The sequence below is a fragment of the Hesperophylax consimilis genome, chromosome 20 (genome assembly GCF_061612785.1).
Source record: "Hesperophylax consimilis isolate HC1 chromosome 20, BYU_Hcon_1.0, whole genome shotgun sequence".
Classification (NCBI taxonomy): domain Eukaryota; kingdom Metazoa; phylum Arthropoda; class Insecta; order Trichoptera; family Limnephilidae; genus Hesperophylax; species Hesperophylax consimilis.
This window is the reverse complement of record NC_142855.1, coordinates 17,939,577-17,962,002: the sequence shown is the minus strand read 5'-3', so window position 1 is coordinate 17,962,002 and position 22,426 is coordinate 17,939,577. Positions and strand designations below refer to the sequence as shown.

The window sequence follows — 22,426 nt, the reverse complement described above, 5'->3', positions numbered from 1 at the left end:
AGGTTTGTTACTATAGCCTTCTTGCAACTATATCCGTGCAGTTGAACACATCTGGTACAAATGAGTATTTAAATGACTCAGTCCTAATTTTGTTGTCAAAATAAAAAATAAATTTTGATCGATTAGTTTTAGTTGGTATGTTGAAGGTGATCATTAGGCTTAATAAATCAGGGCTGTCTATAATACCATTAAGGCTATGCACTACGTAGTGTAATATTTTAAATCGAGCCGATATCAATAACACCCTTTACGTAGATGGCGATAAGGTTTAAATTCCTGCTTAACACCATCCGCCTGTTTTGATTTATGCAAGAAAAAAACATGGCCAAAAAGTGCCTTTTATTTTATTTTGTGGATGTTCAGGCATAAATATTTAATTTTTTTCCAATCATTTTATAAATAACTTTATTTTCCACATTATACAATAAAATAATAACCGAAAATGGGTTCGTAAGTAGGAGATTATGAACATTTAAAGCGGTTTTCATAGGCCTTATACATTATTTTTTTCTGGGCTTATCTAAAAAATACTCGATTATTTCAAAGGCCAAGATGTATTCTACTCGCAGTAATTAATTAAAGCATCTGAAACATTTCTAGGCGACCAAATTTTCAAACCAAAAACACATGATTTTGAATTACTATGTAGTGCATCGCCTTAACAATTTTAAAAATAAAAGTCAAGTCGGAAACGAGTCTTCTATCTGCGAGTTTTAATAATTTTAATTATTTCATCAAGTAGTTGAAATTTATACTATCTATTTGTTGACCGAGTTTAAAGTTATTATATCTTAGAAATTTATGTTGAATTTTTTCAAAGGAATCGTAGTGAATTTTAAAGTGACCTCTTACTCGAATAAAATTGTTCTATCTGGTACCTAACAGATAGAAGAATTATATTCGACTTGATAAGTTTGTTTCTTGTTGATAAGTTTTTAAAGTCTCTGCCACTACGGAGAATGAAACCAAGAACTGTCAATCCTTTATTTGTCACTGTATTGATGTGAGAAAGAAAGTAAAGTCAATTTCATTAATTTTATTTACCGAGGTGAGAGAAACATTATTCATTTTATATTGGACAATGGCGTTTTATTAATCTCAGCCTGTTGCAGGGAGAAAAACGACAACCTGCCATCTGTCATTAAAAGTCCAAACTATCTGAACCACAACAAAACTCAGGTTCAACTTCTGGTTTGGATCTTTACTTAATTTTAAGACTATTAATTGTCTCAAGATATGATGATAATTCCGTCAGAAATTAAGATTTACTGAAATTAGGAGATCTATAGATAGCTATTATATTGATTATAGTTTTGTCCTGGAGTAGAAGTGGAGCTTTCCTGTTATATTTTCAAAATGTATTGATTGTGAGGTTTTTAGTCTAAATTCAAATTTGTTTCTTATATACAATATTATACCTCCTCCTGACTTATCAGTCCTGCAGTAGTTATATGCATTATATCCAGGAATATTGTACATACACATACTTTCAGTTTGAATAGATATTTCACATAGCATCAGAATGTCAATATGCTTCAAACAATTAAGTAAATATATTTTTGCAATACATCCCAATATTTTTGTATAGATTTTATATTTAATTGAATACAAACAAGATTATCAGATGTATTTGTGTTTTGTTTTTTTATAAAATCTTCTAAATTATTTACTGTACTACTTTCTATTTCGTTATCATTATCTATATAAGAAAAATTGTTCTGCGCCATTCGATTCGTAGTTGAATTTGATGCAGTACAATAAGATGCTGATACGAAGTTTGGTTGATTTTACATATTGAAATAAGGTAATGCAGAATAAGGTTCAAATAAATACTCGATATAATTAAATAACTTTTTTTTTAATACCTGTATTTATGGTTAGCATAAAACAGCAATGAACAATTAATATGATAAAGCATTTGTTTTTTTCAAATAAACCACAATTCATTTTCTTAAAGTTAAATCTGTTAGTATAATATTAACATACAAAATAGTTTTCCATGCGTTTAGCATTAAATAATATTACAAATATTTAATTTTTAGATAAAACAATAAAATTTAATATTTTTGTTAGGTTGATTATATCCCATACATAGATAATAAATATAACACGTATTCTTGTTATCTGTCCAGTAAACATGAAAAGCGCAATATAAATAACTCCATTTATGAGACCCAAACAATAATTAATATCATTTGGAGGTTTCAGCCCGTGGTAATTAATTATTTTCTTGTTTTGTTTAACAACAGACGTGTTTTGAGTATAAATTGAAGAATTTAATGTTAAATATTTAACAATATAAAAGTGATTGTATCTGAAGCTAATTGGTACAAGTACTTTTTGATAAAGGCTTAATAAATATAAAATAAACTGTATGTTCGCATCTAGTCTTATTTCAGAATATTCGTCATATTTTAAGATTTTTTTAAAAGCTGTTTTTATAATTATGAATATGAAATATAGTACACAGTAAATAAATGCATAATGAAGTAAACAAAAAAATGTTGTTGAAGGTGTCGTTATGATATTAGGTACTATTCAACAAATAATGTAACATAATAATGTTAATTTTGTTAGTTATTTTGTGAAATTTTATTATTTTTATAACTTTATTTATGTAATAACACTATATCTACTTTGGGACAGTTTTAATGTTTTTCTAGTAAATATTCTATTTTTTATTTTGCTAAAAAGCTCATTTTTTTATACACAAAACATTTCGTTTTATCGTTTGCAGAATGCCTGATGTCAATATTCCAGTTAATTTTTTTATTTTTTTTTATCAAAGTTTTTACATTTAGGTTCTTTATCTTTGTTAGCACAATCTTTGTAGGAATGATCACCAGCTCAGTGTGTACACAATGGTTTGTCCTTTTCTTTATGAAGACACCTGACAGAAGTATGTCCAAAGCCCAGGCAGTGATAGCATTGCACTAGAGGATGGGCATCCTCTACTTGTATTCTCTGGTATCCTACATAGATTTTACCGGTATATACTAGCCCTCTTCTTATTTCAGTACTAACTTCTATTATGTAATTAGATGTGTTATTATGTTTGTTTTTCAAGATCTTTTTTAACGTCATCTCAATTTCTGGTTTATCTATCATCACATCCTTGATATCTTCATTCTGTTCGATTATATCTTGTATTATATCATCCTTATTATAGTCATTAGCAATGCCCTTAAGTATTATAGTTGGTCTTTTCTTTTTAATTTCTGTAGCGCTGATGTCTTTGAACTCGTCTCCAATAGCTTTACTCATTTTTTCCGCATCGTACTTTGTCGAACATTTTATAAGTATTCTATTTTTAGATATCGCATTAACACCAATCACTTTTGCACCAATCTTACTTAAGTTAATTTTCTTCCTGATTTTATTTTGTATATTTTCTGAAGATTCGTCAGCATTGTTCGATGAAACTATTAATTTGTAATCACTTTCCAATGTTTTATTTTGGTTTTCAGCTACTTTGCCGTATCCAAATGTTGGTTCGACTATTTTTCCCTTTGCTTCAGATAACTGAAGAGTTAGATGTCCCATCCAGTTAAATATAGCACTTGTTTTTGTTGTAATTAAGTTGATTTGTTCTTTATTAAATTTATTCACTTTATCTTGAACACAATTCAATAAATCATCAATTGCCTCCTTCGCAGAATCCATAAATTGAAAAACACCCTTTTTATTGAGGTTCTAGATATTTAGGATAAACTTTAAATTTCGTTATGTTTTACTATTTATTAATTATTTAATTCACTATAATTGTTGTGTCTTGTTGTCCTTTTTTCACAAACAATTAAATAGAGCACAGAGTCACTTTTTTAAAGTTTAAAAACACCCAAACAACGCACGATCGCGAAATCAATATATTCTGCACTTTTTACTGCTTAAATATATTTATTTGCGTTTATTTCTTTAAATTCGTATGAGCAAGGATGAAACGTCAAGTCTGTAGGTAGATAAAATTATTGTTGATCACGCCGTTTCTTGTAGATGTGTTCAACTGCACGGAATATGCTTACAAGAAGGCTATAATAACCTATCTCAGTAATAATAACAATTACGGCTAACGCATAATCCTTTCCTTTTCCTGGGTTCTATTTTATTTTAAAAAATTCTGTTCCACGGAATTATTATGTACATATGGGAGATGGTTAAAATATATTTATATATATATTAGCTATAAAGCGGCTATACTAAATGATTAATTAAATACATTATAACAAAAACAAGTTCTCCTCATTGTTTGTACGTGTATTGGTTCCTCCTGTGGATACAAAATAATATTTGTCACTCATTGATAAAATTAAAATAATCAGAAAAAACGTAATATTGAAAGAATAATTGCCACATGCGTCAAACCTTAAACAGGAAACACATTCTAAAATAAAATAAGAAAGGTCTAAATAATGTTTCAAAAAATTCTCCATGATAATAATATGTTCTTCATTGAACATTTATATTTATTTGTGAGAAATCGGATTATTAATCGGCATTCATTCTTGTTGAATTGTGTTAAAGGTGGCAGTGTTGGTTATCAAACATATCTTACAAAACAGCATGCGTCAACATCTTTAGAAATCGGATTACTGTATTCATTCTTGTTGAATTGTGTTAAAGGGGGCAGTGTTCGTTATCAAACATATCTTACAAAACAGCATGCGTCAACATCTTTAGAAATCGGATTACTGTATTCATTCTTGTTGAATTGTGTTAAAGGGGGCAGTGTTCGTTATCAAACATATCTTACAAAATAGCATGCGTCAACATCTTTAGAAATCGGATTAGTACATTCATTCTTGTTGAATTGTATTAAAGGGGGCAGTGTTCGTTATCAAACATATCTAACAAAATTTGTGAAAGATAGCTCGATACTTTTACGATCTTTGTTCAACGAAAAATACAAAGCGGGAGTCCTTTTCAGAAAAGGTTTGAGAACTCTTGGCCCGTGTTCTACGATATTTTTAAAGTTTTTGTTTCCTATTTTATATTTTATGGTACCTAAAATTAGGTATTTAAATACTCCACGTCAATGGGGATAGTCTGGATTCTCGACAAATCAGTTCCAATCTTTAAAATGGCAATTATAATTATTATCTGTTAAAAATATTATGTATGTACTTCACCGCTTGTGTGAATTCTCCAAAAAACACTTGCAATTTTGAAAATTATGAGACTTAAATTCAAAGCAAATCCTAGTTCTAGAGTTCATTAAACCGTAGTTACAGACAGACGACACGCATCAGAAATTATTTTTTGAATAATTACTGCATATTTTTAAAGGAAAAAAAACATCTCTGATTTTAGAGAGTACCTACTTATTATGGTCATCTCTAAATCTATCTGCGCTATCCGCGTCTGTCTGTTTGTGCGCTTAGTTCTTCTAAACTACGCAACGGATTTTGATAGGGTTTTCACTATCATTTAGAGAATTTCTTCCGGAGGGTGTATATAATAACAAAATAAATATAATTTGCATGTATTATAATTATTTACAACTGACAAAGTGATGGTTGAACATTAAGTGAAGCCAAATCGAGTAAATGTTCACCTAACTGACCACACCCAATTAACGTCCTAACGCTACCCAAACAAACTGCAACGCTTGCAATCAAATGTAGGTATAGACCAAAACTAAACTAATGTGGATATTGACTATGTCCCTTAGCAGGTTAGGTTAGGTTAGGTTAGGTTAGATTTAAAATAGGCACAATCAATTAAATAATAAAATGCTACTCAAAATGTAGACAAACTTAACTTTTTTTTAGGAAAACAAACTTATTTTGGAAGCGGATATTTTATTAGAGTAAAAAAACGTTATGTTGTCAGATTTACTAGTTGTGTTGTGAGATTTATTAGTTGTGTTGTCAGATTTACTAGTAGTGTTGTCAGATTTACTAGTTGTGTTGTGAGATTTACTAGTTGTGTTGTCAGATTTACTAGTTGTGTTGTCAGATTTACTAGTTATGTTGTGAGATTTACTAGTTGTGTTGTCAGATTTACTAGTTGTGTTGTCAGATTTACTAGTTGTGTTGTCAGATTGTCAGAAAACACAGCTAAAGTAAATTAATAACAACTTTATTTTAATAATTATTAATTTTAAAAATTATTAGAGTAGCTAAGGAGATGTACTACAAAGAAAAACTTAAAAAAGCAAACAATTACCCAAAGGAAATATGGAGAATATTAAAGGAAGTTACATACACACAAAAATACAAACAAAAAAATACTATCGAACATCTAAATATTAACTCGAAAAAAATAGATGCCAAAACAAATATAGAAATGATGGCAAACCACGCAAATAACTTTTTTGCAACTATAGGGAAAGTTTTAGCGAATCGTAAAAAACACAGCACAAACAAACTAACACAAACAAACAGATCAAACATCGATACCCAACCAACACAACACAGATTTATATTAAAAACAAGTTCGGAAATGGAAATTAACGAAATAATAAATACATTAAAAAACCGGATTGCTCCTGGATTAGATGAGATAACAACGAATTGCATTAAAATAATAAAAAATGAAATATTAAAAACTATAACACACCTAATCAACCTTAGCATAACACATGCCTGCTTTCCTAATACTCTTAAAAAAGGACTGGTAATCCCTTTGTATAAATCCGGAGATAAAACGGAAATAACTAACTATAGACCTATCACTTTGTTAAACTCTCTATCAAAGATTTTCGAAAGACTATTAAAAAACCAAATAATAAAATACCTGGAAGAAAACAAATTAATCTCGGACAAACACTATGGATTTAGAGAAAAAAGAAGCACAAAAGAAGCTTTAGCAAGTACAATAGATTATATACATAGCAACTTAGATCAAGGGTTTAAATGCATAGCGATATATTTAGATTTGGCTAAAGCCTTTGATTCAATATGCCACAAAACACTTTTTAAAAAATTAGAAAATATGGGTATCAAAGACAATCACAAATAGACTCCTCAGAACAATACACATTTTCCTAAACATAAGAAACATATATAAAATAAAACAATTGAAAACAATATATTTTGCACTCTGCCAATCAATAATAGAATATGGAATAATTGCTTGGGGAGGAGCAACAAACGCAGCTATCACTCAAATAGAAATCGCACAGAAAACGATATTAAAGGTAATACTAAAAAAACATAAACTAACCGACACAGACCAAATATTTAAAAGCTGTGACGTACTTGATATACGCCAATTATATGTTAAAACACTACTAAACTACATTTTCGACCAAAAAAACAAACCCCAACAAACACAAAATATCACTAATAGACCGGTCAGACAAGCGTACAAAGAAAACATAAAAACTCCGACGGTAAACACTACCTTTGGACAAAGACACCATAAATACCACGCTATTAAAGCATTCAACAGTCTTCCACTTGAAACAAAAATTGAGGAACATAAAAATAAATTCAAACACAAAATAAAAAAATGGATTAAAGAACAAAAAAGACAATATTACCAAAATTCTATAACATAAAAGAATAAAACATATACACGCAACACAAAAAAATATATAAAACACGCAACACACACAAACACATAAATCATTATAAATGCCGATTTCCATTCTCTTTTAATATTTTTCTTTTAGTGTGATAATTATATTTTAATTTGTAATCTTTATTTTTAGTTTAAATTTATCTTTATTTTAATGTTGTTTTATTTTTAAATGTATAAATTATTATATTATAAAATGGGGGCCTCAGCACGGGTAAACAACCCAGTGAGGCCAACATTACTGAATTGTAAAATAATGTAGCAACAATAAAAAAAAATAAAAATTTTTTTTACTTAAGATCTACACAATAACATGTTTGCTCAGTAAATTGCTGTTCATGTGCTTTTGTATCGATAAATCGTTAGTAGGATGGTAGGTATGAGGAATTACATATTTAGCTCACTGTCTGTCTGTCTGTCCATTAGTAAATACAAAACCAACTCTGACTATTGTTTACCATCTTGCAGAATCCATCTCCGGCACATCCATCATATTACATCTTCCGACTCCTCAACATGCTGGAACACCAAAACTTGGTTTACAGTCCTTCCAACTGGCGAGAAATACTCAGAGTAATCCTCAAAGAAAGTCCCATTGTAAACGACAGAGATAAAATGGCGATGGAGCCCTACCCCAATGAAAAATTGTTGTCGAAGTGTGCGCAGCTGGCCTACACCGATTGCAAGAAGAAGCTAGAACTGACTGGAGATTGGTGCCTGCTCACCACGGCAGAAAACGGCTCTTTGACGGGTAAACTCTTCAATGGATACTTCGGATGTGCGTTTTGGAGCCCGTCGCTGAAGCAAATCGTCATATCCCATCGAGGGACAGTACCCAGTGAGTTGGGGGCTGTCTGGGTCGATGGAAAAGGCATATATTGTAACCGCTACACGAATCATATGTGTTCCGCAATCACGTTTGCTGATGACGTTAAGGAAGAAATTCTGAAAAAATCCTGCAACCTCGTTTTGTCCTTTAGTGGACACTCGCTGGGAGCCTGGCTGGCAGGGGTTACCACCTTGACCGTTAAATACCTGAAGAGGGAAGGTAAAGGCTTCCGTAAAATCAATAGAAACGAAGAAGGCCTCCATGCGCACACGCTGGCCTTGGAGAGTCCGGGGGTTGAAGACATGTTATTAAAGATACTAAGAGATTTTGACGACCGCTACAACCCTTCCATGTTCACAGAGGAATTAGATATTACCAACATCTTATCCGATCCTAATATGGTAAACAGCACTGGTTTTCATGTGGGAGATATACAACACATCCCAATGAAAGATTTTGATCTCTCCAGTGACTCGAAGAAGGCCACGTTGTTTTACAATGTGGACGCCCATGCTTTAGATCCCTTAATCAAAGCCATCGGTGACGGGAGGACGAGATTTGTAGTAGAGAATTGGCCACAAGGATTTGCCGAGAGAAAAACTTACCAAGAGTTGATGAAACAAAAAGAAACGAAGGACGGAACTGATCCATCTTCCAAAAATTACAGATACAATATTTGGTTTGGAAACACTTGTCATCTGGGAGTATTTTCTACTGAGGAGTTGAAATTTGTTAAAAATATGAGTTTTTTTCTAAGCCATATGATTGAATTGTCGGAAATTAAAAAAATTCAGTCTTCCCTAAATCTTGACGAATTAGATTTCCCAGTTGTTGAGATTAATTCAAGAAGAAAAACTATTACTTGTGATTCAAAGGAGGTATTGATGGAAATGATTAAACAAACTAAACAATTGTTTCGATTTTTTCCCGCAGAGATAATGGAGGCTGTGGAGAAACAGAACAGTAGTGTAAAATCGGCCCCCTTGTATTTAACTGGCCAGGCCTACCTCCGTACATTGCCCAATATCCTGGACTGCGAAGACACCTTGGAGTTGAATACATTTTTACAAAATTTTAAACAACGTGTTTTACAAATTGAAACTAGTAATACTAAATTTGAAGCTGCCAGAATAAACAATATCTTGCTTAAGACCAAAATCACATATTTGAATGAAATATATTTGAAAGATGACAACTGTCACACATCACTTAGTTGGGATAATCTGACTGATATTGCTAAGAAAATAGATATTAAAGCCTTAAACAAGAAGAGTATTACTATTAATAACCTACTCGTTCTTGAGTTCACTTCTCCAACTGATAATTCACTCCCGAACGATCTATTCAAAAAACTTTTAACAAATTTAGTTGAATGCAGTCGTAAGAAGCTTGTCATCATTCTACCGCAAAATAATAATTATCAACTATTGAAGGATTTCAACTTGACCGTTGTAACTAAGTCATTTAAAAAATTTGAATTGAGTGACCTGGTTCCTAATTCTAGAGAAGAAATTTTTACAAGAGATGCAATAGTATTAGGGGGAGAAACACTGAGCCTGTTGACATTACTGGGAGATGACTGTAAATCCAACGATAAACTGGTTCAAAAGAAAATCAATCATTTGATTTCACCCATTTTGAACCAGCTCTTGACAGACCACCAGTATAAAATCGAAATCCCAAACAAGCTACCGCAGCTTTGTGAAATAGATGCCCTCTATTCAAAAGTAAACAAGCTAGCGGACAAAGCGAAACTTACCGCACTGCTGGAGAGGAGCGGGGCTGATGGACCACTGCTGGTGATCAGCGATCCAGAGCAGCTCAGCCAGGACTACTGGGGGGAGGAGGGGGAGCCTGCGCTGGGGAGGATCTTCACCTCTGCCACAAAGAGTCGGGCCATGTTTGAGAAAAAGTGTCTGGAGGAGTCAACTAGAGTCATTTACTGGCTCCATTTATGCAAAGAAGGCCTCATCCTGAAGGAAGTTTACGATAGCAGCCTCTACATGCCCAGGAAATTCCACACACGTTTCATCATTAAATCAATGGATGAATTTGTACGCTATAGCGGAAATAAGGACATATTTATATTTAATGATATGGAAGATAAATTAAATCTTATTAGCTCCTTTAGATTATCTAAGAAAGCTGAAGAACTATTTGTCTTAAAAGATCACTTTAAAATTCAAAATCGTTCCCATGAATTGAATATGGAAAGTAAAAAAGATGAGGAATTGTTCAACAAACATTATTTTGAAAAGCTTGAAATTAGAGGCAGCCCGTGTTTGGTCTGGAAACACTCCCACGGCTATCTGGATGGCCTGCGACCCTTCATCACCAGAGACTGCAGGGACCCCATCGAGGAAGGTGCTTTCAGTAATACAAGCAGGAAGTTGACCATTATTGCTGATGATCCCGGTATGGGGAAATCCACCAGCCTGACGTGCATGTCAGAGCTCATAAAAGGCTCTTGGGTACTGAGAATCGATCACAACAACTTGACTTCCGCTTTCAACAAACTATCTTTGAAACTTGACCTGCAATCGGTTACCAAATTATTGATTTGTGCTTCGGGTTTACCTGACAAAAACGAGCAGTCTTTTACAATGTTGAACCGTGTTTTAGAGCATTGCCTCGAATTGAATAGTTCGAGGCAGGTTTGTATTTTGATGGATGCATTTGACGAAATAATTGAAGAAAAAAAAGAAATTATAGAGTTTCTGAAGTATTTACAAAATACTACAAAGTGTAAAATAGTAGTCACTACACGCGTACACACGAAAGAAGAGCTCGAAAATGAATTGTCAGAATTTTCCGCAGTATTGGTAAAAATTACACAAAACGAACAGGATGATTATATGGTTAACTCATGGCTTCCTCATCTGGCCTTGGAACTCCCAGAGCACGGAGAGTCGGAGAAGGAGGGGCTGCGCCAGTTTGCCAGAGAGTTGCGAAAGGAGGTGGAGGGAGTGCTGCGCCAAGACGTACCTAGCTTCGCGGGCATCCCGCTGCAGATCCGTATGCTGGCCGAAGTGTTCCTCCAGCAGGCCATACAGTCTGTGGTGTCTCCTGAACCAGCACAGAACTTGTGTAAAATCACCAATCTGCATGACTTGTATTATCGGTTTGTCAAAGTCAAGAAATTAATATACTTTGAGCAGAAGACTAATCTTAAGAAAATGGTAAATGAGAACTATTTAAATGATTTTTACACAATGAATCATTGGGTCCTGGCTTTCGAGTCTCTTGACCCAAAGTTCGCGGCAAAATATTTCACAGAAACAATATCCGACAAAGAAAAGGAAGGCATAAGTAGAGTAGGGCTGATTCGGGCTAATATTGATGGAACCTTTTCTTTCATTCACCGCACTTTTGAAGAGTACTTTTGCGCTGATTTCTTTGTCCAATGGCTTAAAAAGAATCAGGGAAGAGAAAGCGATGAATTCAGAAAACTCGTTAAAAGTGAGTTGTGTGTTTTATTGCTCAAACCAGAGTATTATTTAATCAGAAAGTTTATAGAGTCACAACTTGAAAAGTCACCACCACCGAGCGAAATACTGGAAAACAATCCAATATTGTATCAACACTGGTCTAAACATCGTCAGCTATTCTTTCATGATCGTGTCAAAACTCCATTTCATGTAGCAGCTGAAGAACAAAATATACAAATATTTGCAGTTCTCCTGAGTGGCCCGAGCAGTAGGATATCTGAGGAAGCCTACATACAATTTATAGCAGCAAGAGACAAGGCCGGGAGGACAGCACTGAACATAGCATTGGAGAATGGGAATGACGATATAGTAAAGCTACTTATGGAAAATGTTAAGGCCTGCTCGTACGAGTCACTACTTAAACTTATGCTTGCTACTTTTATAGATGTTAGGAGTGACGGAGGCCGCATCTTTTTAAGTAAATATTGCTTAAATAAGCCTTTATATACACAGCTGTCAGATAGTTTAAGCAAAGCCTTAATGAGAATTGAACTGATCAGAAAACAAATTGCTCCATTTACGGCAGCAGTGAGAAAGGATGACTACACAAGTGTTATAAACGTTTTAGATGGCATGGAATATGACACTGAGCGAGCTCACTTATTGATCGCGTTGGATGATCGGGGCAATACTGCCATTAATCTTGCAGCAAGTAAAAAAGATCATACGTTATTTAAAATATTTGCTAAGCAAGGAGTTTCGATATCATGTGATAAACATGAACGGAATCCCTTGCATTGTGTAGCAGAAAACGGACATACTAGTATTGTAAAATATTTACTAAATCAATTGAAAGAAACCTATAATAGCATCAAAACAATTGACAATATAAATCATCTCTATGAAGAAGCAACCGTATTTCAATACACTGAAATCTATAAAACGTTTTCTTCTATAAAATCTAAGGACGGTTCAACTGCCCTGCAATTAGCTGCATCCCGAGGGCACTATGATATAGTATCGGTGCTATTTGAGAATGGAGCAGACATCCACATAAGTAATATTAATGGCCAGACTCCATTAATGCTAGCTGCAAGTTGCGGACATACAGATGTCGTGGATCTCTTACTGTTAAAAGGCGCTGATTTGAACTCCCGAGATGTACATGGTAACTCTGCCCTTCTCAGGGCAGTTGAAAATGGTCACCTTAACAATGTGCGCAAATTATTGGAGAAAGGAGCAGACATCCGCATAAGTAATAATGACGGCTGGACTGCGTTAATGCAAGCTGTACGTGGTGGATATCTAGAGATCATTAAACTCCTATTGTTAAATGGAGCTGATTTGGACACTCAGAAGAAAGATGGTTACTCTGCTCTTCTCCTTGCGGCTAATGGTGGTCACCACGACATAGCTCGAAAACTGTTGGAGAACGGAGCAGATATCCACACAAGGAGTAATGACGGCTGGACTGCGTTAATGGAAGCTGTACGTGGTGGATATCTAGAGATCATTGAACTCCTACTGTTGAATGGAGCTGATTTGCACACTCAGAAGAAAGATGGTTACTCTGCTCTTCTCCTTGCGGCTAATGGTGGTCACCATGACATAGCTCGCAAACTGTTGGAGAACGGAGCAGATATCCATACAAGGAGTAGTTACGGCTGGACTGCGTTAATGCACGCTTCACGTCATGGATATCTAGAGATCATTGAACTCCTACTGTTAAATGGAGCTAATTTGCACACTCAGAAGCAAGATGGTGACTCTGCTCTTCTCCTTGCGGCTAATGGTGGTTACCATGACATAGTTCGCAAACTGTTGGAGAACGGAGCAGATATCCATACAAGTAGTAATGACGGCTGGACTGCGTTAATGAACGCTGCACGTTATGGATATCTAGAGGTCATTGAACTCCTACTGTTAAATGGAGCTGATTTGCACACTCAGAAGCAAGATGGTTACTCTGCTCTTCTCCTTGCGGCTAATGGTGGTCACCATGACATAGTTCGCAAACTGTTGGAGAACGGAGCAGATATCCACACAAGGAGTAGTTACGGCTGGACTGCGTTAATGGTAGCTGCACATCATGGATATCTAGAGATCATTGAACTCTTACTGTCGAATAAAGCTGATTTAAAATCCAGGAGTGTAAATGGTGACACTGCATTTCTAGTGGCGGCTGATAATGGTAATGCGGAGATAGTGGTACTCCTGCTGCAGCGCGGTATTGATGTCAACTCTCAGCGTGATGATGGCAGAACAGCCCTGTCATTAGCAGCTCTCAAAGGACACGTGAATGTTGTGGAGGTCCTTCTACAGCACAATGCCGATGTCTCCTGTCAGGACAAGGATGGAAAGACGGCTATCTCCTGGGCGGCAGAAAGGGAACACCAAAAGGTGGTTGATATTCTTCACAGCCACCATGTCGATGATGACTCTCCTCGTCTTATCGCTCTTGATAATGGTCACTATGACACAGCACACAACAGTCAGACTACATTAATGCTAGCTGCAAGTTACGGACATACAGATGTCGTGGATCTCTTACTGTTAGAAGGCGCTGATTTGAACTCCCGAGATGTTCTTGGTAACTCTGCCCTTCTCAAGGCAGTTGCTCATGGTAACCATGCCAATGTTCGCAAATTGTTGGCGAAAGGAGCAGACATCCACACAAGGAATAATGACGGCCGGACTGCGTTAATGGTGGCTGCACGTCATGGATATCTAGAGATCATTGAACTCCTACTGTTAAATGGAGCTGATTTGGACACTCAGAATCAAGATGGTTCCTCTGCTCTTCTCCTTGCGGCTCAACATGGTCACTATGACATAGCTCGCAAATTATTGGAGAAAGGAGCAGACATCCGCTTAAGTAATAATAACGGCTGGACCACGTTAATGCAAGCTGTACGTGGTGGATATCTAGAGATCATTGAACTCCTACTGTTAAATGGAGCTGATTTGGACACTCAGAAGCAAGATGGTTACTCTGCTCTTCTCCTTGCGGCTTGTAATGGTCACCATGACATAGCTCGCAAACTGTTGGAGAACGGAGCAGATATCCACACAAGGAGTAATATCGGCTGGACTGCGTTAATGGTAGCTGCACATCATGGATATCTAGAGATCATTGAACTCTTACTGTCGAATAAAGCTGATTTAAAATCCAGGAGTGTAAATGGTGACACTGCATTTCTAGTGGCGGCTGATAATGGTAATGCGGAGATAGTGGTACTCCTGCTGCAGCGCGGTATTGATGTCAACTCTCAGCGTGATGATGGCAGAACAGCCCTGTCATTAGCAGCTCTCAAAGGACACGTGAATGTTGTGGAGGTCCTTCTACAGCACAATGCCGATGTCTCCTGTCAGGACAAGGATGGAAAGACGGCTATCTCCTGGGCGGCAGAAAGGGAACACCAAAAGGTGGTTGATATTCTTCACAGCCACCATGTCGATGATGACTCTCCTCGTCTTATCGCTCTTGATAATGGTCACTATGACACAGCACACAACAGTCAGACTACATTAATGCTAGCTGCAAGTTGCGGACATACAGATGTCGTGGATCTCTTACTGTTAGAAGGCGCTGATTTGAACTCCCGAGATGTTCTTGGTAACTCTGCCCTTCTCAAGGCAGTTGCTCATGGTAACCATACCAATGTTCGCAAATTGTTGGCGAAAGGAGCAGACATCCACACAAGGAATAATGACGGCCGGACTGCGTTAATGGTGGCTGCACGTCATGGATATCTAGAGATCATTGAACTCCTACTGTTAAATGGAGCTGATTTGGACACTCAGAATCAAGATGGTTCCTCTGCTCTTCTCCTTGCGGCTCAACATGGTCACTATGACATAGCTCGCAAATTATTGGAGAAAGGAGCAGACATCCGCTTAAGTAATAATAACGGCTGGACTACGTTAATGCAAGCTGTACGTGGTGGATATCTAGAGATCATTGAACTCCTACTGTTAAATGGAGCTGATTTGGAGACTCAGAATAAATATGGTTCCTCTGCTCTTCTCATAGCGGCTTGTAATAGTCACCATGACATAGCTCGCAAACTGTTGGAGAATGGAGCAGATATCCACACAAGGTGTAATGACGGCTGGACTGCGTTAATGCTCGCTGCACACCATGGATATCTAGAGATCATTGAACTCCTGCTGTTAAATGGAGCTGATTTGGACACTCAGAATATATATGGTTCCTCTGCTCTTCTCATAGCGGCTTGTAATAGTCACCATGACATAGCTCGCAAACTGTTGGAGAATGGAGCAGATATCCACACAAGGTGTAATGACGGCTGGACTGCGTTAATGCACGCTGCACACCATGGATATCTAGAGATCATTGAACTCCTGCTGTTAAATGGAGCTGATTTGGACACTCAGAATAAAAATGGTTGTTCTGCTCTTCTCTTTGCGGCTTGTAATGGTTACCATGACATAGCTCGCAAACTGTTGGAGAACGGAGCAGATATCCACACAAGGTGTAATGAAGGCTGGACTGCGTTAATGCTCGCTGCACACCATGGATATCTAGAGATCATTGAACTCCTGCTGTTAAATGGAGCTGATTTGGACACTCAGAATAAAAATGGTTGTTCTGCTCTTCTCCTTGCGGCTTGTAATGGTTACCATGACATAGCTCGCAAACTGTTGGAGAACGGAGCAGATATCCACACAAGGTGTAATGACGGCTGGACTGCGTTAATGCACGCTGCACACCATGGATATCTAGAGATCATTGAACTCCTGCTGTTAAATGGAGCTGATTTGGACACTCAGAATAAAAATGGTTGTTCTGCTCTTCTCATAGCGGCTTGTAATAGTCACCATGACATAGCTCGCAAACTGTTGGAGAATGGAGCAGATATCCACACAAGGTGTAATGAAGGCTGGACTGCGTTAATGCACGCTGCACACCATGGATATCTAGAGATCATTAAACTCTTATTGTCGAATAAAGCTGATTTAAACTCCAGGAGTGTAAATGGTGACACTGCATTTCTAGTGGCGGCTGATAATGGTCATGCGGAGATAGTGGTACTCCTGCTGCAGCGCGGTATTGATGTCAACTCTAAGCGTAATGATGGCAGAACAGCCCTGTCATTAGCAGCTCTCAAAGGACACGTGAATGTTGTGAAGGTCCTTCTACAGCACAATGCCGATGTCTCCTGTCAGGACAAGGATGGAAAGACGGCTCTCTCCTGGGCGGAAGAAAGACGACACAGAGAAATAGTTGAACATCTTCGCAGCCCTCAGGAAGCCACCCCGACAGAATGAGTCTCCTCTCCTATAAGACTATACCACCATAGGTGTCTTTAAAGGCAGTGTCACCAGCCCTATATAAAAATAACATGCACATTAATAACTTTTAAAAATATGTGAATACTTGAAACAGAGCTTTGTAAAACCGTTATAAATTGTAGAACCAACTACGTCAATCAACATCAAAGCATTTTTTAAAATTTGAAATATATCCAGGTGAATTGATAAAACTTGTGAATGGGTACTTAAAAAAGTGAGTTTTTCTCTAATTGTCTAAATATTATTACCTTGTTAATAAATAATGACAAGCTAATGAAGTGCGGTCTTCTTACTTCAAATTACTAAAAAAGTGGTTCTTGGTTAAAACACCTGACAGTCTATGCAATACGCAATCCAAGCAAGAGACAAGGCAGATGCAGCGCCTGCTGACTGAACACTGAACACATGCTCCAGGAATTCACTGTAATAATGACAATCTAATCAAGTGCGGTCTTGGTTAAAACACTTGTAACAGAATGTCCCCATGAAACATGCACTTAAGTGTACATCAGTCTGTAGCAGTGACAAGTTAGTATTTAGTAGAATAGTGAAGCTATGGCTACCCTGGCCAGTCTATGCAATACGCAATCCAAGCAAGAGACAAGGCAGATGCAGCGCCTGCTGACTGAACACTGAACACTTGCTCCAGGAATTCACTGTAATAATGACAATCTAATCAAGTGCGGTCTTGGTTAAAACACTTGTAACAGAATGTCCCCATGAAACATGCACTAAAGTGTACATCAGTCTGTAGCAGTGACAAGTTAGTATTTAGTAGAATAGTGAAGCTATGGCTACCCTGGCCAGTCTATGCAATACGCAATCCAAGCAAGAGACAAGGCAGATGCAGCGCCTGCTGACTGAACACTGAACACATGCTCCAGGAATTCACTGTAATAATGACAATCTAATCAAGTGCGGTCTTGGTTAAAACACTTGTAACAGAATGTCCCCATGAAACATGCACTTAAGTGTACATCAGTCTGTAGCAGTGACAAGTTAGTATTTAGTAGAATAGTGAAGCTATGGCTACCCTGGCCAGTCTATGCAATACGCAATCCAAGCAAGAGACAAGGCAGATGCAGCGCCTGCTGACTGAACACTGAACACATGCTCCAGGAATTCACTGTAATAATGACAATCTAATCAAGTGCGGTCTTGGTTAAAACACTTGTAACAGAATGTCCCCATGAAACATGCACTTAAGTGTACATCAGTCTGTAGCAGTGACAAGTTAGTATTTAGTAGAATAGTGAAGCTATGGCTACCCTGGCCAGTCTATGCAATACGCAATCCAAGCAAGAGACAAGGCAGATGCAGCGCCTGCTGACTGAACACTGAACACATGCTCCAGGAATTCACTGTAATAATGACAATCTAATCAAGTGCGGTCTTGGTTAAAACACTTGTAACAGAATGTCCCCATGAAACATGCACTTAAGTGTACATCAGTCTGTAGCAGTGACAAGTTAGTATTTAGTAGAATAGTGAAGCTATGGCTACCCTGGCCAGTCTATGCAATACGCAATCCAAGCAAGAGACAAGGCAGATGCAGCGCCTGCTGACTGAACACTGAACACATGCTCCAGGAATTCACTGTAATAATGACAATCTAATCAAGTGCGGTCTTGGTTAAAACACTTGTAACAGAATGTCCCCATGAAACATGCACTTAAGTGTACATCAGTCTGTAGCAGTGACAAGTTAGTATTTAGTAGAATAGTGAAGCTATGGCTACCCTGGCCAGTCTATGCAATACGCAATCCAAGCAAGAGACAAGGCAGATGCAGCGCCTGCTGACTGAACACTGAACACATGCTCCAGGAATTCACTGTAATAATGACAATCTAATCAAGTGCGGTCTTGGTTAAAACACTTGTAACAGAATGTCCCCATGAAACATGCACTTAAGTGTACATCAGTCTGTAGCAGTGACAAGTTAGTATTTAGTAGAATAGTGAAGCTATGGCTACCCTGGCCAGTCTATGCAATACGCAATCCAAGCAAGAGACAAGGCAGATGCAGCGCCTGCTGACTGAACACTGAACACATGCTCCAGGAATTCACTGTAATAATGACAATCTAATCAAGTGCGGTCTTGGTTAAAACACTTGTAACAGAATGTCCCCATGAAACATGCACTTAAGTGTACATCAGTCTGTAGCAGTGACAAGTTAGTATTTAGTAGAATAGTGAAGCTATGGCTACCCTGGCCAGTCTATGCAATACGCAATCCAAGCAAGAGACAAGGCAGATGCAGCGCCTGCTGACTGAACACTGAAAACATGCTCCAGGAACCTCCTGCTCAACTCACTTTAACAGGTAAACTTATCTTTCTTTAAACTTGTGAACCTAGTTCATTTTCTTAAATGCAGAATATTTTCTAAAAGGGTTAAATATATTTTATTAGCTTCTTATTTTACTAACTGTACCCCGCCACGTGTTGCTGTGGCTCTATAATGCTTTTTTCTGTGCATATAAGGAAAGAATAGCGCATTTTGCTTTTACGTCCAACAGATGGCACTGTTTTTCAAAAAAGCATGTTTTTAACTCATTCACTTTATGTGAAACTAAAAAACAAATTTATTATTCATATATTACGCAGACTCGTTATAAAGGTTACTGCCACTTCATTTCTTTTTTAATTCATATAAAAATAATGAATTAAAAATGTACCAACTTGTGTGTGTGGAAAGCTTTTAGATTTGAATATAAAGCGTGGTTTTTTCTCTTTTTAACACTGCTCAGATCATACATTTCACTTTAAGACTAAAAGAAATACATATATGTAATGACTATGTCACGAGGCAGTCTCAGTTTCGTACTGAGTTGATACAAAAAGTAATCTTTTGGGACCTCACAGGCTCCTTCGTGTATGACAAAGATAGACATTCAAAGAATATGTGAATACTACATTATACATCACGGGTGTGACTAAGATAACAACATATGCTTATTCGCTTACACTATTAGAAGAACACGGAATACTTTATGAGCTACTGTTATTAGGTTGTACTTCTTATACTTACATGTTGCCACGTTCGCTATCTCACTTTCTCTAATGGCGCTGAAAATCTTGTGTGTATTTACAATAAAATCTCATTCTTGGATTATGCTAGTTTTTGACGAGCATAGAAAACATTTTCTCATACACACGAGGGCATTTTACTAGACGTATACATAGCACACAACCTTATGCGACGCGTGGCAGTTTAGTACTAAAATTACGAAATCCAAAGCACCACAATTGACTTGTTTTTTCATGGCTTGCCACTTTGAGATTTCTACAGCGCATCTATATATACTCTAACGTCATTGCTTTTGCTATATTTAAAAATAAATAAAGAAAATCGTAGATCACACATTTTTTATATGGTGACGTCACGAGTTAAAAAAACCGGAAATTGTTTATTTTACTATTGAAGAACTATACATTTCAATTTTTTTCATTTTCGTTATCGTAGTAGAAAGCTTTTGAGCCGCACAAGACAGGGAAGAATGGAAGAGGAGATTAGATGAAATTGCTGCAAACCAATCCCAGGATTGAAACCAGAGAGAGAGAGAGAGAGAGTAGAAAGCTTTATCTGCACGATTCTTTCTAAGTCATAATATATATATATAAATACTAGAGTACTTTATTATATTTTGGCATATATTGGTATTGGATTACTCTAGGTACATAATGTCATTTAAGAGGGTTCTATATAAGTGGTCTTAATTTATTTTTTGGGTTTCAATTGTGGTCACCGGAGGGAAGGCTTTGTTAGGTATGTATTTGCCGCTCGAAGGGAATTAACGTGAAGTACCATAGAAAAATTTACACTAGCAAAGAGTTTTCTTATAACTAATCACCGGTGCAAAAAACTTTCTCAGATTCACCGTTGACTCAAACGTACTCCCATAATAAAGAATAGAAGGATATAGACTTAATCTTGATACCGCTATTGTTATTCGTTACAGATGCTGTGCGAGACATCTCTTGAGGGAAGAACACACTAACACTAGCACTACGCATTCTATCTTAGGCCCTGGACACCACTTGAGGGATAAAGCAGACAAATCCTTTCTATGGCCTTGGTTCCTGGACATTACTTGGGGGAAGAACACATTCGACACATTGGCATCCTTAGGCCCTGGACGCCACTTGATGGAACAACGCTCTCGAGGCAGCCACATTCTTTCTATGGCCCTGTTTCCTGGACATTACTTGGGGGAAGAAAACATTCGACACGGTGGCATTCTTAGGCCCTGGACGTCACTTGATGGAACAACGCTCTCGAGGCAGCCACATTCTTTCTGTGGCCCTGGTTCCTGGACATTACTTGCGGGAAGAACACATTCGATACGGTGGCATTCTTAGGCCCTGGACGCCACTTGATGGAACAACGCTCTCGAGGCAGCCACATTCTTTCTATGGCCCTGGTTCCTGGACATTACTTGGGGGAAGAACACATTCGACACATTGGCATCCTTAGGCCCTGGACGCCACTTGATGGAACAACGCTCTCGAGGCAGCCACATTCTTTCTATGGCCCTGTTTCCTGGACATTACTTGGGGGAAGAAAACATTCGACACGGTGGCATTCTTAGGCCCTGGACGTCACTTGATGGAACAACGCTCTCGAGGCAGCCACATTCTTTCTGTGGCCCTGGTTCCTGGACATTACTTGCGGGAAGAACACATTCGATACGGTGGCATTCTTAGGCCCTGGACGCCACTTGATGGAACAACGCTCTCGAGGCAGCCACATTCTTTCTATGGCCCTGGTTCCTGGACATTACTTGGGGGAAGAACACATTCGACACATTGGCATCCTTAGGCCCTGGACGCCACTTGATGGAACAACGCTCTCGAGGCAGCCACATTCTTTCTATGGCCCTGTTTCCTGGACATTACTTGGGGGAAGAAAACATTCGACACGGTGGCATTCTTAGGCCCTGGACGTCACTTGATGGAACAACGCTCTCGAGGCAGCCACATTCTTTCTATGGCCCTGGTTCCTGGACATTACTTGGGGGAAGAACACATTCGACACATTGGCATCCTTAGGCCCTGGACGCCACTTGATGGAACAACGCTCTCGAGGCAGCCACATTCTTTCTATGGCCCTGTTTCCTGGACATTACTTGGGGGAAGAAAACATTCGACACGGTGGCATTCTTAGGCCCTGGACGTCACTTGATGGAACAACGCTCTCGAGGCAGCCACATTCTTTCTGTGGCCCTGGTTCCTGGACATTACTTGCGGGAAGAACACATTCGATACGGTGGCATTCTTAGGCCCTGGACGCCACTTGATGGAACAACGCTCTCGAGGCAGCCACATTCTTTC

General features: G+C 37.6%; 1 protein-coding gene across 1 annotated transcript in view; it reads left to right on the top strand.

The window, feature by feature from the left end:
- The window catches only part of LOC149414233 (uncharacterized), a 28,225-nt gene extending 7,061 nt beyond the window's left edge, over nt 1–21,164 (top strand). Inside the window, exons 2-3 of the mRNA XM_089643995.1 lie at nt 7,990–19,416; nt 21,055–21,164. Of these exons, the coding sequence (XP_089500121.1) occupies nt 8,038–17,070 (9,033 nt within the window). The 5' untranslated portion in view covers nt 7,990–8,037 and the 3' untranslated portion in view covers nt 17,071–19,416; nt 21,055–21,164. The remainder of the gene's footprint in view (nt 1–7,989; nt 19,417–21,054) is intronic.
- The last annotated feature ends 1,262 nt before the right edge of the window (nt 21,165–22,426 follow it).